The sequence below is a fragment of the Sinocyclocheilus rhinocerous genome, unplaced genomic scaffold (assembly GCF_001515625.1).
Source record: "Sinocyclocheilus rhinocerous isolate Xijiao unplaced genomic scaffold, SAMN03320098_v1.1 scaffold1322, whole genome shotgun sequence".
NCBI classification, from domain to species: domain Eukaryota; kingdom Metazoa; phylum Chordata; class Actinopteri; order Cypriniformes; family Cyprinidae; genus Sinocyclocheilus; species Sinocyclocheilus rhinocerous.
This window is the reverse complement of record NW_015657497.1, coordinates 722449-740863: the sequence shown is the minus strand read 5'-3', so window position 1 is coordinate 740863 and position 18415 is coordinate 722449. Positions and strand designations below refer to the sequence as shown.

At 41.9% G+C, this 18415-nt stretch overlaps 1 protein-coding gene across 2 annotated transcripts in view; it reads right to left on the bottom strand.

Moving 5' to 3' along the window:
* Positions 1-18415, bottom strand: part of LOC107721159 (protein FAM19A5-like) — a 177424-nt gene that overhangs the window by 80768 nt on the left and 78241 nt on the right. For both annotated transcript variants that reach the window (XM_016529031.1, XM_016529032.1), the window contains exon 2: positions 12848-12997. In XM_016529031.1, coding sequence (XP_016384517.1) covers positions 12848-12997 — 150 coding nt within the window. The remainder of the gene's footprint in view (positions 1-12847; positions 12998-18415) is intronic.

The window sequence follows — 18415 nt, the reverse complement described above, 5'->3', positions numbered from 1 at the left end:
TTTATATTTTTTTACTAGTGGGTGCAGGACACTATAGTTCATTTATGTAAGTGAGGATAGCAAAATAAAGTAAACTGTGACAAATTATACCCAAAATTTCTTCATACAGTGGACTACCAGTAAAACTGATACAAATTTGAGACCAAAAATTATTCAGACCGAGTCTAAGAAAATGCATCCCTAATTAGAACGATTAAAGGCTCTAGCTTCGATATTTGACCCTGTTTTAATAAAACTCTGTTGCTGTGACAGTAATTTATTAATTTAAAAACAAAAGAATAATGAGGATTGTGTCTCATACCTGGCGGAGGTGTGAAAGGTTCGTTGAGCGAGAAAAATAGAAACATGAATGAGGCAGTTTGCTGCACCATACATCAGGCAACAGCATGCAGGGGAGCTTACAGGGGGCAATAAATTAATTTATCAGCCTTTTATAAGCCTTCTCTAAAAACACACATGACATGGTCTTAGAAAATGTTTCATAAAATTTACAATTTGAAATGAAGCATGAGCACACTTGTGGCTACAACTTCATTGTGTTTCTAAAACCATTTACCACATTCATATCATTTTTTTTATACATTTAAAAATATATCTTCTTAATATTTTTGTTTTTGTTTTTATGTTTGAGCTTATATATCTCCATATTCATAACAGAGTAATTCTGAGTCTTGACAAGTACACTTTTATGTGTCAGCTTTGTAAACATATGTTGATTATGTTTCTAGTCAGAAAGACACATGAGCAGCAACCTTTTTATTTTGGGTATGTCATTTATGTCCCCATGCCAAAATGTGGGGGTGCTAGAGAAGGGGTTAAGATTTAAGATCTTGTTTGTCTTCATTGATGATGCCATCATCTATTCCAACTCATTTCACAAGCACAAGAAACATCTCCATATGGTACTGCAAAAAATCAACAAGGCCAATCTCACACTCAATATGAAAAAGTGTCATTTTTTAAAGAGGCAACTAAAATTCTTATGCCACATTGTCTCTGAGAAGGGAGTGGAGATTGACCAGGAGAAGGCAGTGGCTGAATACCTTCCTCCAAAAGACCTCAAAGCCTTGCAACGCTTTAACCATAAAGTTATACAGCTCTTTGCAGACAACACTCACCAATTCTGATCCAACCAGACTACAATAAAACCTTCCAGATCCATACTGATGCAAGTGATGTCGGGCTGGGGCCATCCTCACACAGGAGACAGAGGATGGAGAAAAGGTGGTGGTGTATGCCTCGAAGACGTTTTCTGGAGCCAAAAGAAACAACACTACGTCTGAGAAGGAATGCTTGGCAGTCGTGTGGGCAGACGAGAAGTGGAGGCACTACTTGAAAGGGAAACACTTTGATGTCTTCACGGATCACACAGCACTCTCCTGGGCCTTCAATTGCCCAAAGACAACTTCACGACTCACATGTTGGATCATACGTCTGCAACACTTCGACTTCCAGGTACACCACCACAAAGGATGTCTAAATCTGGGACCTGATGCGCTATCCCAGATCTATGAGGTAGCTGTGAATACAGCCCCTTACCTGGAATAAATAGCAAAAGCACAAAAGTTGGACACTAAGATAGCACAGCTTCAATCCATCAATACAGTATGCTCCGTTAAAGAACATTCCATCACTTTTGAAGTACAGCAGGGTCTATTATACCGTCAAGTTCCATTTTAGAATGCAGGAATGAAATACCAACTGGTGGTACCCCAAACATTGACACAGGACTTCTTACATTACTACCATGACAACCCCTTAGGAGGCCATCTATGACAGTTGAAGACCTTAATGAAAATATTGGAGGTCGCCTGGTGGCCATCCGTAAGAAAAGACGTCTGGCAGTATGTAAAGAGCTGTGAGGTGTGCTAAAAACACAAACCTGTCAACAGTAAACCCTCTGGACTATTACAACATACACAAGTCCCAGAGCCTGGCCATACCTTGGGGGTGGATCTGATGAGACCATTTCCTATCAGCAAGCAATGGAACACCTACCTCTGTGTTGTTGTCAATTACTACAACAAGTGGGTGGAAATGTTTCCATTGAGGGATAGTAAGACACAGAAGATTGCAAGGATACTCCGATAAGAGATATTTACCTGGTGGGGAGTACCAAAATATCTATGTATGCAGCATGGCCACCTAAAAGGATATTTATACTAGGCTTTATGTACATTTGATGCGTTTATGTTTTAAGCAGCAGGATATTAGTATAAATATTTCCTAGGTTTTTTTTTTTTTTGTCCCATGCATATGTGTTTTGGTTAGCTGTTTACTATCCCGAGAATGGTGTAAGCAAACTGCCGGGGAATCCCTGTTACATCATCATATCACTTGATCTCGGGACTTCTGAAAGGAGAGCGAGAAGATGGAAGATGGAGCAGCATGCTCACCAACAGTTTTTTTTTATTTTTTTTTAGATTAAACGTTGATCGTTTGCCAGTGACTGTTCAAGCCTGTGTATTGCCTCAGAGGATTCAACCGTTCATCTCATGTTTGGATTAGTTTCCATTGAAGACTCTTTATATAGAACAGCACAGACTGATTTCACTCCCGGACGGACTGAGAATATCCCGGTGAGACCAATTCCATCATCATTCATTGAAGTCATTCAACATATTCATCTTATAACATACAACCACACACAAACACCCAATATTTATTGTATATTTTGTATATATTTATTATTGGTTTGTTGTCTTACACGTTTGATTCAATTCACTGTGGTTCCCTATCAAAAACTACTCTCGATGCTGTGTTTCAATAACGTTTATGAGAACATTCTTTGTTCAACCGGTTGTGAAGCATGTGTGTCAAACACGCCAAGAATTGGCTGAAATAACCTCGGTAGGTGATGTCATTCGATTATGTGCACCTGAGGGTTCATAAATAGACGTGAAACGGACACACCTTCAGGTTTCTTTGTCTTCAAGGACCGTATTGTGTGTGTGTGAGAGTATCTCCGTGCTGCATTGCAGTTTATATTCACTTAAAAAAAAGAACATTACTTACATCATCATGTCGGAGTCAGAGAAGAGATGCGTGCCTCCTTGTCAGAGGCTCATCTCGGAGGATGATCCGCATAGATTTTGCTTCGAGTGTTTGGGGGATGAGCACGCTGCCTTCGGGCTCGAGGGAGAATGCGAGCACTGCGATCTTTTGCCAATCAAAGTGCTTCGCACGCGGCTTGCTTTCTTTAGAGACGAGCGAGCCACCGCTCCCTCGTTAAGATCCTGGGGGTTGCGTGTCGATCTGGCGCTTGAGACGGGTCCGCCCCTTTGTCTCGCGCTCTCACCATATAAGGAGGTCCTCACGCCCGCTTCTGAAGCACGCCCCGGCACTTCTTCGGAACGGACGGAGGATACTTCATCTCTTGCCTCTGCGGAGATCGAGAGCACCACTTCAGAGTGCTCCTCTCACGACGATAAAGCGTATGAGGAGTTACTCGAGGTGGTAACTCGAGCAGTCGACAGGTTAAAGCTGGACTGGCTGCAGGAGCGGGAGACCCCCAAATGCTCGAAGCTGGATGACAGATTTCTGTCAGGTGGCCAGGAGGAGGGGCCTCAACGAGAGTCTCTCCCTTCTTTGGCGATCTCTATGACGAGGTAACTCATTCATGAAGTAAGCCCTACTCGTCCCGTGTCTTTGTGCCATCGACGTCGATTTTTTTGACCATCGTGGATGCAAGGGCACGGGGCTACATGATGATGCCCCAGGTGGAAGAGATGCTCGCGGGCTATCACTCCCCTGGGAGCTCATCTTCTTTGAAGAAACCTATGCTCCCCTCCAAGCCTTCCAGACTGACGTCCTTGCTGGTGGGGAAAGCTTTCCAAGCAGCAGGTCAGGCTGGTGCTGCCCTGCACACCATGGCGGTTTTGCAAACGTACCAGGCTGAATACTAGAAAAGGTAGTATCCTCACAATTATATTCATTCTTAGAGAAAAATGGTATCTGTGAGGATTTCCAGTCAGGATTTAGACCGTATCATAGTACCGAGACTGCTCTCATTAGAGTTACAAATGACCTGACTTCATTTCCAGCGATATCGTTGATTTGATTGCAAATGATTGCAAAGATACTATTTAGACTGAACTGAGCTGGATGATGACATCAATTAATTCAATGATGAACTGCCTTTAACTGAAAAATTTGTGTTTACTATTGTCATTTTTGCATTATTGACACACTATTTTCCTAATTAATGCTGTTCAGTTGCTTTGACACAATCTGTATTGTTAAAAGCGCTATATAAATAAAGGTGACTTGACTTGACTTGACCTGCTCAAGGACTTGAGTACAGGCAGGACCATTGATGAAGAGGCGTTTTCAGAACTTCGCCGGGCCACAGACCTGTCTCTGTGCGACTAAGCATATGGCCCGTGCCATCAGCCGTTCGATGGCTGCTATGGTCTCCACGGAGAGACACCTGTGGCCAGTCCCGACCAGGTCAGGTTTCTATGAGGCGAGAAGTGCAGAGGGAGAGTGTGGCGAGTCGTGCGCATCCTCGAAGAGACTGGGGAGCGGCTCGCCGCACTCCACAGACCGCCTCTAAGAGGCCAGACCTGAGGAGAATCATCTCCTCAAAGAAAAAGTCCTGAGGCTGGTGCGCCCAGGACTGTGGGGGTGTTTCCCCTCGGGGAGGGGCACGAAAAATTCCAGCAGAGAGTAGGGGCTCCTTCCCGGCACCCTCAGGAGACTGTTGTACTATCTCCGCCACCACTGGTGTTTCGGGGAGCAGCGGCCTCCAGCGAAATGTTACATGTTCGGTTGCCTCCTGCCATGTTTCAGGACACTGGACATCTAACATCCCCCCAACAAAGTGAAGTGTCAAAACTAGTGCCCCTTTCAGAGAAACTGGTAGCGTGGAAGCTACTGCAAAATATCTCTCCATGGGTAGAAAGGACTGTAGAGAAAGGCTACAGGATTCAGTTTGCATTTCGGCCTCCACATTTCAACGGTATGGAAACCGGAACGAGCGCATTTGTTGACACAGGAATTGCAAGCTCTGCTGGTCAAAGGGGCCATAGAACATGTTCCCCTGCCAGACAGAGAGTCAGGCTATTACAACCGGTATTTTCTGGCTCCCAAGAAAGATGGGGGGTTGCGTCCAATTTTAGAACTTACAAGTTCAAAATGCTGACAATCAAGATGATTGTGTCTCAGATCCAATCGGGGGATTGGTTCATGACAATCGATCTCAAGGATGCATACTTTCACGTAGAAACCTTGCCACAACACAGGATGTTCCTGAGGTTCGCTTTCGGGGGCGAAGCTTACCAGTATCGGGTTCTTCCATTCGGCTTAGCCTTGTCACCCCGCACATACACAAAATGCATGGATGCAGCACTGGCTCCTCTGCGACTCCAGGGCATCCGCATTTTAAATTACATAGATGACTGGCTGATTCTGGCTCAGTCTCAAGAGCTTGCGCTTCGACATCGGGATGTCATCCTAGCTCATCTCGAATCTCTGGGGATGAGACTCAACGCCAAGAAAAGTGTTGTCTCTCCTGCTCAGAGGACAACTTATTTGGGGGTTGTATGGGATTTGGTCACGATGCGGCCAAAGCTGTCTCCTGCATGCGTCGAATCCATTCTAAACACCCTAAAGAACATCAAGCTAGGCCAGAAAGTTACTGTTCATTACTTTTAAAGGGTTCTAGGTCTCATGGCAGCTGCTTCCACCGTTGATACTTTTGGGTCTCCTGCACATGAGATCATTTCAGTTCTGGCTCAGAGCCAGGGGATTTCATCCAAGGGCCAATCCCCAGAGGCAAATAAGGGTTACGCGCCAGGGGCTTCGTACCCTCTTTATGTGGTTCAGACCCCGGTTTCTGACTGTGAGTCCCACTCTAGGCACGTGTTGTCATCGCAAGATGCTAACGACAGACGCTTCCCTTACGGGCTGGGGTGCGGTCTTAGATGGCCATCCAGCCCAAGGGATCTGGAGAGGTCATCTTCTCGACTGGCACATCAGTTGCCTTGAAATGATGGCTCTATTTCGGGCCCTGAAATACTTCCTCCAGCAATCAAGAGGCTTCCATGTCCTAGTGTGTGTGGACAACAATGCGGTAGTCTCTTACATAAATCACCAAGGCGGACTGCGTTCGCGCCACCTGAACAGGCTAGCGCAGCAGGTTCTGCTTTGGGCACAGGACAAGTTCCTGTCCCTCAGGGAGATTTACATCCCCAGGCATATGAATATGGGAGCCGACTTGCTGTCCAGACATGCTGTGACACACGGGGAATGGAAACTCCACCCTCTTTGCTTTACAGGAGACAGCACAATGTCCCCTCTACTTCACTCCTGGGTCTGGACGCGATGGCCCATATGTGGCCCAGACTGCGTCTTTACGCATTTCTCCCGATCGCTCTGCTACCGGGAGTCCTGGCTATGGTCCGTCAACAAGGGTTTTGCCTCTTACTGATAGCGCCTCGTTGGCCGACCAGAGTATGGTTTCTAAGATCTAATATCCCTCCTCGACGGCTCGCCGTGGGCGATTCCAGTCAGGAGAGATCTCTTATCTCAGGCGCAGGGGACAGTATTTCATCCCCGGCCCGAGCTCTGGAACCTCCATGTCTGGCCCCTGAGGGGGACCAACTAAGAGATGCTGGGCTTCCAGCCGACGTAGTACCAACTATTCTAAGTGCTAGGGCTCCCTCTACTAGAAGAAGTTATGCCCTCAGATGGCGCGTTTTTGAAAGTTGGTGTATGGCACACCATGCAGATCCAGTTCACTGCCAAGCTGTTTCAGTACTGGAGTTCCTGCAAGAAAAACTGTCCTCAGGTACATGTCCTGGTACTCTCAGAGTCTATGTGGCCGCCATTTCGGCTTGCCATGTTCTGATTGACGGGGTTTCTGTGGGAAAGCACTCTCTAGTTGCCCGCTTCATTCGTGGAGCTAAGCGGTTAAGGCCGCCCACTAGAGCAACAGTCCCTTCGTGGGACTTAGCTATAGTGCTCGAGGATTTGGTTGAGACCCCTTTCGAACCACTAGAGTCAGCGCATGTCAGGTTTCTGACTCTAAAGATGGGTTTTCTAATGGCTATTACTTCTCTGAAGAGAATTGGGGATTTGCAGGCTCTGTCAGTCTCACCATACTGCCTAGACTTTGCCCCTGGGCTGGTCAAAGCTATTTTGCATCCTCTCCCTATTTATCTTCCGAAAGTTCCATTCTCGACCATACATCCGGCCATTCTTGCGTTCACGACAACCGCCGTTCACGACAAAGAAAGAAAGATTTTACTTACTGTTTCCAGTACGTGCTCTTCAGATCTACATCCACCGCAACAGCCAGTGGCGTAAGTCGGAGCAGCTTTTCATATGCTCTGGGGGCCGCAATCAGGGGGCGGCTGCCACTAAGCAAACAATGTCACATTGGGTGAGGGATGCTATTGCCTTAGCCTACGAGGCGCATGGTCAAGCTTCGCCTTTAGGAGTTAGGGCCCATTCAACCAGGGGGGTTGCATATTATACGGCTTTGGCAAGGGTGTCCCCTTGCAGTAAGTGTGTGATGCAGCAGGTTGCTCCTCTCCGCACACATTTGTCAGATTCTATAGTTTGGATGTCCGTGCTTCTCCAGGCTCACGTCTCTTTGAGTCAACATCCCAGAGTCATGTCTGAGACCTCTTCAATGGTTGTGCGCACACACTACACAACCTTGGGGGGTCCAGACACTTCCAGTGCAGTGGCGTTGGTATTCTCGTTCCCATAAGCGTTATTGAAACGCAGCATCAAGAGTTGCTTTTGATAGGGAACGTCTCGGGTTACTTGACTGTAACCCTGTTCCCTGAAAAAGCAGGAACAAGATGCTGTGCCTCAATGCCGCACTGTACGCGCTTTCAGACAAATGTGTAACCTGAAGGTGTGTCCATTTCACGTCTATTTATAACCCCTCAGCTGCACATAATCAAATGACGTCACCTTCTGAGGTTATTTAAGCCAATTCTTGGCATGTTTGACACACATGCTTCACAACCGGTCGAACAAAGAATGTTCTTATAAGCGTTATTGAAACGCAGCATCTCATTCCCGCTTTTTCAGGGAACAGGGTTACAGTCAAGTAACCCAAGACGTTATTCTATTTTGTTTGGCTGTTTCTGTATTTCTTTGTATTTAGCAAAACAAACCACTTAGAGGATAAATACCCCTTTTGCCTTGTGTAGCCTCTCCCTTTTGGGCCGAGTGTTATAAGTCTACATCAGTCTCATGCTGTTTGTGACAACAATACTTTTGCGTAATTTAATAATATAGATTAATGTTAGTTTCATTATACATTAATTAATTTTTAACAAGCATAAATTAAATAGCAAATACTTAAACTAATGACAAAACAGTAGCTGATTCAGAAGTGCCAGATTGTCATAGGAAAGTCAGAATTACCTCCTCTCCTAGGTTCACGAAACGCATAAAATGCATTGCTGTTCTGTTAATCTTAACTTTGATAAAGAATATCTCTTTGGTTTTGAGACTTTAGTCTTTGCAACTTCAGGGATCTTATCTATGCACAATCAGCTTGTAACACTCCAAAGAGAAAGGAAAACTTGAAATCGCATCATATGACCCCTTTAATGTACACATTGATTTGATAACAGATACTGTTATCAAATCAAGTTATCAAATGTATGACTATATCATGTTACTAAATGCATTAACTATAATGAACAAAATTTAACCTTATTGTTACCATTTAATGCCATTCATTTAAGACATTAAGGGCCAGATTTACTAAACAAAGCATGAGAGGGCAGTTCCATAAAAGCGCAGACAGGAGTGGAAAGTTCTGTGGGTGATCTACTGACAATGCGCAAATTAAAGAACGCAGACACAACATCTAATTTCCATAATGACCAACGCAATCTACAAAGAGTAGCGCAAATTAGCGGAAGGATATGTTCGGATAATGTCTTCCTCTGGCATTCCAAATAAATTAATATGTGTAGAAAAAATAATCTCCCTTCTACCACACACTCTCTGTTCTCTGCAGTGCTTCCTCCTGACAGCAACAATCGCAGCCTGTCAAGCAAAAAATGAGTTAAGGGTGCTAAATAATGGCGCAAATACCAGTGAATTGACTAGTGCAAACCTTAGTAAATCATGTTACGTGATTCATTTAAATACTCACCTCCCATAAATTTTGCACCTGAAAGGGACACTCCTGCAAATGCATATGCAATAAGGTCAGCCACAAAAATGACTGTCCACACCTTTTCATCGCTTATTTCTTGCTGCATGTCTTTAGTAAATCCTGACAGTCGCGGGTTTGCGCTGACGCAAGCTGTTAGTAAATCTGGCCCAAAGACGTAAGATTTGACATTGTTCAGTGTCCGCCGAAAACAGAATAATTGGAACCATACAAATAAGTAAATGCATGAACACAGTGTTAGGTTAATGTAAATATAATGTGTGCCTCTTACAGTTTTTATTTACGGTGTGCATTTTACTTATAAACACTAATGAGCTTGTGTAGTTGTGTTATGTGCATTGCCGCTGTTGGTTTCATAATTCAATAAGCTTTGTGTTACTTGCAGCATGTGACATTTTTTTTTTCAACAGCAATCCCACAATGCATTTCTGTTCACCTCCATGAATAATCTGAGTAATTCTGTTATCTGCTTTCTAGTTGCATGTAGGGTTTTCAGTGTTAGTAATGTGCTCAGTCTGGCGAAAGTGACTATATGGGAATTAAGTATAATGTAGCATTAGATTTAATCGGTGTTATTGTGATTGCAGAATCAAATTACTAATTTCTACAAACCAGTCAACAACTATCATTCCCAGAATCCTCCACACTTTTCTTTCCAGAGGTTTGATCTGCACAAATATTCAACACATATTCAACAAGAGTTGACTTAAGGCCGGGCCGACGGCGAGCGAAGGTCGGGCTAGTTTGTTTGGTGTGTTCCACTCGGCGGCAGTTTGCCCAAGTCAACATGTTGAATCGGCATCGGGGCCATCAGGACTTTCGGCGCAAGTGAGAGCTCTGATTGGATGTTCAGTTTAGCGAACGAGTCAGTGCCCGAGAATTAAAGCAAAAATGATGAAAACAAGCACGTAAATGAAGGTGGAACAGACAGAAGGCTGTTTAAATGCTACGTGATCTTTACCAATCATTCTAATACGCGAATGTTTTCATAACAACATGAGCCACTTAAAATAATTAAAGTTATCAACGTTGCTTTGTTTACGTTTCGTATATCTTTGTTTCGGTTTCTCCTTTATAGATACTATATATACTATTGATAGCTGCTGATATAGACAGTTAATTCCTTTCACGCATGCGCAGAATGCACGTGTTGGTTTGCCGTCAGCTGTAGTCTGTGCGGTGTGTTCGAGCGCAGCTTTTTGGTCCGACGCTGCCGACGTGAGGCGACAACACCGTCGGCTTTCGTCGCCGCTAGTACTTTGAAGTCCGCTTGGTGTGTCCCGGCCTTTAGAGATGTTTGCTTGAAATATCATTTCATACTGCTCAGGGTGAAATTTTTTTTCTTTCCTCTCCATATTGATACGGGTCAATATTTCTAGACTTACACATAATTCCATATAAAGATGAACCAGAAGGCATGAAATTACTGATAACGGTGTCAATATTAATGCAACTTGAAAGTCAACAATGTCGTCTAGGTGGATAACCAATGAGTCAATTACAAAATTTTGACATGCAATTTGAAATGTAATTTTTTTGGGACTGCTCACAATGCAGCACAAAACAAGGATCACAAAGACATAGCTTTGTGAGCAATATGTTAACATGTTTTTAAATAGGACACCCCAAAACACTACTGAAATCAAGTAAATGAGATACATATAATGATATACATAATTGTTCCATTGGGTTTCACCCTCAATTCTGCAACATAGTGCTCCCATTATTGTTTCCAAATATTTTCGGTATAAACGGTTCTAGTTTTGTGATCAACACAAATAATTTCAGAGACTGAAATTCACCTAATACAATAGATGTTGCTATTCTACAAACACTCCTTCAACTGAAATTGTTCAGTATGTGAATATTTTCACCCAGTGTGAATAGGAATGGGTTCCCTTTGACAGTTAATGCCACTCACATTCGGTATGAATAAACCTTAAGAAATGGTCATCAATGGTAAATTCCAACCCGGTCTATGGATGGACTGACCTCCACAGACTGAAGGACACAGCATGCCTCATCACATATGACAATTGTGCTGAGACCTTGAGGACTCCAGCCGATTAAACTGATTGACATTTCATTTGTCTCTTTCTACTTCTCACTTTTTTCTCTCCTTTCTTATCCCCTCTGGTGGACTGTGAACTGCTTTTTATAAACATTTCTAGAACAATATCGAACATGTAATGCAAATCGAAACAAATGTTTCAAAACAATATATATTTTGAAAAGCACTGTAGAATTAAAACTTACATAACTTGACTTAGAACTTCAAGGTGGTTACCAACTGGCCCAAATTCACAAAAAAATAAAAATAAAATAAAGATAGAAAGAAATTTTTTTTTTATTTGTTTTATCAAAAAGCATATTTCTGATTACTTTGAAAAGTGATTGCATGTCTCCTCAACAAGCCACATGTACGGTCTACATATTAGGACATCCTCAGACCTTCAGGCCACAGGAAAAATGTCATGTGTCAGGTCTTGTATAATGGCAAAACAACCTAAAGGCATTGCATTAAATGGCAGACGAAACCTTCAAAATTTTATTCATATTAAGTTGAGTTTAAAAGGATGCTTTTAAACAGCTTACAAGAAAAAAAGGTTCTTATCCAGTCCTGTGACCCCAGTGGACATTAACGGGGATAAATATTTCATATTCTTCATGGTGCTCTGCTGTCCTCCATTACAAACTGCTCAGTATGTTGTTAGGATGACAAAAAGTTAAGAAAAAAAAAGTTTACATTTTTTTTGTCTGCCTCAGTGGTCTAACAGCACTCATCAATGATAGGTTTTACTGTTTTTCATTAATCATTTATGTGATTCATGTAACATACATATAATTTCAGCACATAATGTATAGAATTAAAAGTAAATTTTATATAGCACAAATGACACTTGAAGCAGTGAATCTTGACATTATTTCTATTTATAATATTATTCATATATTTTACATATTATACAGCTACAATAATACATAATAATTCATATACAGGCACATGGGTTCCAGGCCTTTACACACATATACTGCTTCATGTGCCACTGCAAAACACTTTCAATTCAATATATATATATATATATATATATATACACATATTATATATATTTTATATTTTAAGCACATCTGTTGATTATACTGTAGCAGCATTGTATTTTGTGCCACCTTTTTCTTGTATACTCTATAAAAGACTAATTTTGAAACTTCTTCCATCCATCCAACCATCCATCCATCTTCCAGCCATCCATCTTCCAGCCATTTGTCCTTTGCAGGGTCACTCCTGATCCTGTAGCGTATCCCAGTTTCTCGGGCCGCAGACAGGGAAGCACCCTGGACCGATGGCCAATGCAGCTCTTTATGAATGACATAGTATTTCGGAAGTTTTGTCTAGTGCCATTTCATCTGAATCCTTTATGTCTGAGGCAGTTTTGCCCAATGCCTTCATGTCTGAGGCTGTTTCAATTGCACTGGGGTGGCTTTTATGCACTTGACAAACTGTGTTTTCCAAGACACTTATTAGAAACACTATTTTAACAGATATCAGCAATCATCTGATTGTATATTGTACATTATTGTAATAAATATGAGAATATGTGGTAGCAATTATGGCCAACCATACGCACAAACCATTAGAGGTATGACAAAAGAAGACTGGTATGTAGTACTTTTGATTGACAGTTTCCCCAAATTTGATCTTACCATCCACGCAGGCCGGCCTTGCTCTCGTTGTCCCAGCAATCTGTCCTTTCTTACATGCGCAGCGGGCCGTCTGTCTGGCAATCGTCCTGCGTGGCTGACTGCTGTCTCTGTTTAGAGTGACAATCTCACAGGTGCCTGCTGCCAGTTGTCCTGCAGGACACAACCAAAAACAGAAGAAGAGTTCAGAGGGGAACATTTAGAAAAGTGGTCATATCAGTGTTTTTTTTTTTTTTTTGCTTATTGAGGTTGCTTTCTCACAGTTCAGGAGACAATGGGGTTATTAGTTATGCTTTGTTTAGGTATCAACTTGATAAATGATGATTATCTTAAAATTCCTAAATAAAAAATAAAGACAAATGAGACAATGGTAGACATGCAGTAAGAGTAATATAATGTGGGCAGCAGAGCTAACAAAAACAAACAAAAAAAATACATTCAAACTGACTTTCAAAGACAAAATTCCCTCAAAGAATGTATGAGAAATTGTTGAGATTTCTTCACAAACTCTAGAGGAGACACATGCCAAATTATCAAGGTTTCTTCTCAATAGAAACATATGAAAGGAGAGGAGAGGAGACTTAAACAAAAGCAGCAATCAAATATCAAGCAACAATTTTCATCTAGGAAACACAACTGATCATTGTCACTCGACTGCTGTTAGGGAGACAAAGGCATGAAGAAGATTATATCAACAAACACTTTTAATGGTAATCCACACAAAGAAGGGGGTCTAACACACAGGGTAACATCAACAATACCGGACAGAAACCAGTGAACAGAACACAACTTAAGTAGGCTGGCAAATTAAGATAATTAACTAGACACATCTGAACCAAATGACATAATGAATGGGAGACAGAAACTAGGTCACACAGAGCACATGGGGAAAGAAAACACAACAAACAGTCCAGGGGTGTGACAGTTCGCCCCCTCTCCCGGAAGGTGCGATCTCGCACCACAGAAACAACAAAGGGAGGGACGGAGGGGGACTTAGGAGGAGGACAAAGGAGTGGATAAGGGATGGTGACGGGATGGCAAAGGGCTGGCAGGAAGGCAGGCAGACAATACAGGTGGAGGTTCAGGCGGAGGAAGGACACCCGGGAGGAGGACGACAAACAGAGTCCAGGGTGGAGATGACAGAGGGAGGAGCCAGGACGGGGACATAAGGGACCAGGGCGGATCAGATGGATGAAGGAGCCAGGGAGGAGACAGGAGGGACTTGGAGCAGCCAGGCCACAGCCATGATGGCGGCCCGATGGAGCCGATGGAGGGAGGAGCCATAGTGGAGGAAGGGCTGACAGCTCCAGGGGGCCGACAGACGGCGGCGGAGCAGGTGGTGGTGGAGCCCGAGACGGAAAGCCAAAGAGCCAGGGCGACGGGGAGGATCCAGAGGGCCAAGGCGGAGGCAAGGATCTGGAAGGCCGTGGTGGAGCCGGAGCGACAGAGGACCAAGGTTGAGCCGGAGGGAAGGAGGAGCCTGACAGAGCCGGAGGGACGAAGTGAGCTTTGGATATCCGTCATCGGTGTGCTCTGGTCTGGCTGTGTTCTGGATCGGGGTTAGATGCTCTCCAGACACCGGATGATTGCCTCCCTCCAGCACAGTCTGGTGGTGTCTGGGAGGTCGACGGGCCGATGGTGATTAGCCCTGATCCAGAACAGCGAGTTCAGCGACACGTCGTGGAAAGCGGTTAAAACGGCGAGCTGGCTGAACTCAAAAGCATAGTCCAAAAGTGGAAGGACTTGTATCCATAATTAAAAATAAAAACGGACAAAAACGGAAAACAAAATGAGGGGGAGATGCCGCTTACTTATTCTTTGTGGGTCCGGTATTCTGTCACACGACTGCTGGGTAACATCAACAATACCGGACAGAAAACAGTGAACAGAACACAATTTATGTATGCTGACAAATGAAGATAATTAACTAGACACACCTGAACCAAATGACATAATGAACGGGAGACAGAAACTAGGTCACACAGAGCACATGGGGAAAGAAAACACAACAAACAGTCCAGGGGTGTGACAATCATTTATATTTAACCCTCCTTTTTATGACAGTGTGTGTTGGAAGTCAGAATTTGATTAGTGTAAAGCAACTTCAGCAATTAATTATGTGTTGCTTCATTACTTTAAATAAACAAACAAACAAACAAACACTGAAAATATATTTTAGTCAAAGCTGCAATCATATGAAAAATACATGTACAACAGAAGAATTCTACAACATACTGTGACAGTTAAGATGCAAAACACGTTCACCCATCTACTGTTATCAAAGAGTTTAATCACTGTATGTGTGGAACTTTTTTTTTTTTTCTGAAATTCCTAGATTTATATATCTTAATTTCAATCTTCATTTCATCTTCACAAATCAATATTGATTCTTAAATCCCAATATTGATCTTTTAGTCTGTGCTAGGGGACATGTTCAGTTCACTTAGTTTTGTTGTGGCCACAACATATTAATTTGGGGTAATGTCATAGCATATTTTGGCCACAAGATAATTTTGTCCAGGTAAAGAAATCGACACGACATGTCATCGCCATGAGATCCTATGTAGAGGGAACGACATCTTTTTCTCGTGGCCACGAATTCTAATGTCGAGGGAACAATATTGTTTTCTCATGGCTATGGGTTTATTGCGTAAACAAACCTGCATGACCATTGCCAACCTGGGAAACATATTTTATGCATTTGCATCAGGAAAAAAAAGGGAAAAAAAAGTATTGACAATAAAGTAACTACGATTCATACAAAATAATTTTTTTTTTTTTATAATTAATAATTTATTACCTGATTAGCTTTTAAATGGACAAAGGGACATGAGTTTTCTAAGATAATGTACACAATGCCCATACATTAAAGTATTTTAACCTGTTCCCTTCATTTGTCCCTAACAGGGTGGACATTTTTGGTCTTCAATTTCAGATTTTGTTTCATAAATGCTTCGGCTTGACCAAAATACATTTTCATCATATAATCATTATTACACAAAAAGTTATTTTAAAATCTGTGTTTGATTTAAAAAAAATGTATGATGTCCAAAAGGCACCAAATACCAGGAATGACCCAATTAACATTCTGTATTATTATGTTACTTAAAAGTATGTTTTGTAAATAGGCCTACTGTAAATGCCTGACAATCATGCTCATAAAGGTTTGACTTCATGGGCAAATTCTAATTGGAAGTGAGCATCCCTTTGCCCTACTCTCTCCGAAGTGCAGAGCCCTTGAATTGTGGACTTTGGACGGAGTAGGGCACTTGTGTGTCATAGTTCCATTTGGAATGCACTTGGCGAAGGGAGCAATGAAAGACAACATAATTTCCTCATTATTTTCACCTGGAATGTTACCATGACAATGCTAGGCAGCAACACGATTTGTAAAAATTGCTTTATATATATTTATCCATCATAACATCCTGTATGGATGAGACATGAGGATAACTGCATAGTTCAAAGATTATTCAAAGACCTCATCTATGCACTTCAGTTTTGAGTTAGATTGTAAGGTCTGCTTCAAAAATATTAAATATTTAACATTTCATTTTCATTAACACTTTACCAACTAAACATCAAAATTGACACCTATTTTCTAATACAAATGCACTGTGTTCATATTTATCGGTGTGTTAAATTAAAGATCAACATTTACATATTAATTTGTGACATATTGTGATCTCACATGGCAATATATTTAAGTCCATACATTTAAGAGACATATCCTTAAATGTGACGCATATATAACAAACAAACACATGCATGCATGCAAAGTTTTGATGGTGCTTTCACTCCCTCCATATTTAATCATGTTGTATTAACTATGTTGTGTTAACTGTGATCTTGAATATCTACTGTTAATCATTCAATGTTTTTCTACTGAAGCTCCCTCGGCACCTGTGCCATTTCCACACTTCTTTGACTTGCGCCTGTCACTGAGGCAAAGTTGGAGTGCATGCCTGAAAATATTCTGTTTGTTGTGGTTGTAAAGAAGGTTCTGTGTCTACATAAACACAATCACAATTCAAGGAAAAAGACAGAAGCAGCGATTGTGAGCAAGATGGCAAAGGGGTGGCCAAGCTTAGGTCAATAGTGGCCACGGCCACTGTCTAGCTATAATTTTATAATTAGATTTAAAAGTTCATGTAAAAACTGCCTTATGGGCAATTTACATGTTTGCACACATTTATTTAGTAGTGATTATTATATCTAAAAATAAATCGCAGTTGAATGTAATAGTTTGGGCACTGTTTTTATAACCGCCCGATGCCCCGAAATGTACTGAACCATGACTTCAAAACTGAGGTACATACCGAACTGTCATTTTTGTGAAAATTACTCCTCACTACATATACAGAGTTTCATGACTAAGCTTATTGCATAATTTAAGCAATTTCAAGCAAACCTGAACATATTAAAAATGTAAACTGCATCAATAATTTATAAAACAACAACACAACTTCACAGCTTAAGTTAAGGCTGTTTGTTACCTCCTGTCCCTCTGTGCGGCTCTCAGATTAACCTGTCTATATGTGAAGCTGGTGTATAGGGAATCTACTTCCTGCTCCAGGCCTGAGGATTCTGATTGGCAGCGAGTCAGAACTGTGATTTAAACTGACCCAGAGTCAGTGTGCGGAGGTAGAACAGGGTTAATTAACTAAGGCACAGGTCACATTCAGGCTAATGGAGAATTTTAAAATACACAGCCGTACTACCACACGAGCTTGTGGGGGTGGGGGGGGGAGGGTGCAAAGGTTAAACAACATCAAGCTTAACAAGATGTTTGTGTTTTCACAAAATGTATATAACCTTTAGCCTGAAGATTGCAGAGTATGTGAGTTGGATTATGTAAAAATCCATTTGTCAGTGTGTTTGCTATCTAGATGAGACTTGTTAAGCTTTGCGGGTGATGAGAAAAACAACTTCCTGATATTTCATAATTTGGCTGATGTTCTGTTCATAAAGCCCACTTATATTCTCACAACTTCTTTACAAAAACAATTTTCCCCATTTCATTTTCCCCTTTCAAAATCAAGATGGGTTTAATTTTTCAGTGCACATGGTACAGTAATTAAAATAAATAGAGCCAATTAGAAGTCTGAAACATGAACTTTGAACAAACGTCAATGTTATTTATTTATTTCCTATGTTAATTGCACACCTTCTGTGCGCATGTGAGCTGTGTGAAATGCAAATTTGTGGTTGTGTCCCACATTCTTCCTTCCCTTGTTTTTCATTCCCCTCAGGCCCGGATTGGCTAATCGGGAGCACCGGGAGGATTCCCGGTGGGCCGGTCTGTTTTTTGGCCGCGAGGGCCGGTGTGTTGTCTACTGGGTTGAAATATGCTGCCTGCACTCACAGCAGCCCCACTCTTTTTATTTATTATTTTCTCGCAGCCCATATTATTTTTTTTCACCAGACCATAATAATAACAAATTCTCAATTGATAATTAATCATTCTTTTTGCGATTATTATTTTCACCAGACCATAATAATAACAAATTCTCAATTGATAATTAATCATTCTTTTTGCGAAAATCATTGTTATTTGTGAACGTAGACGTT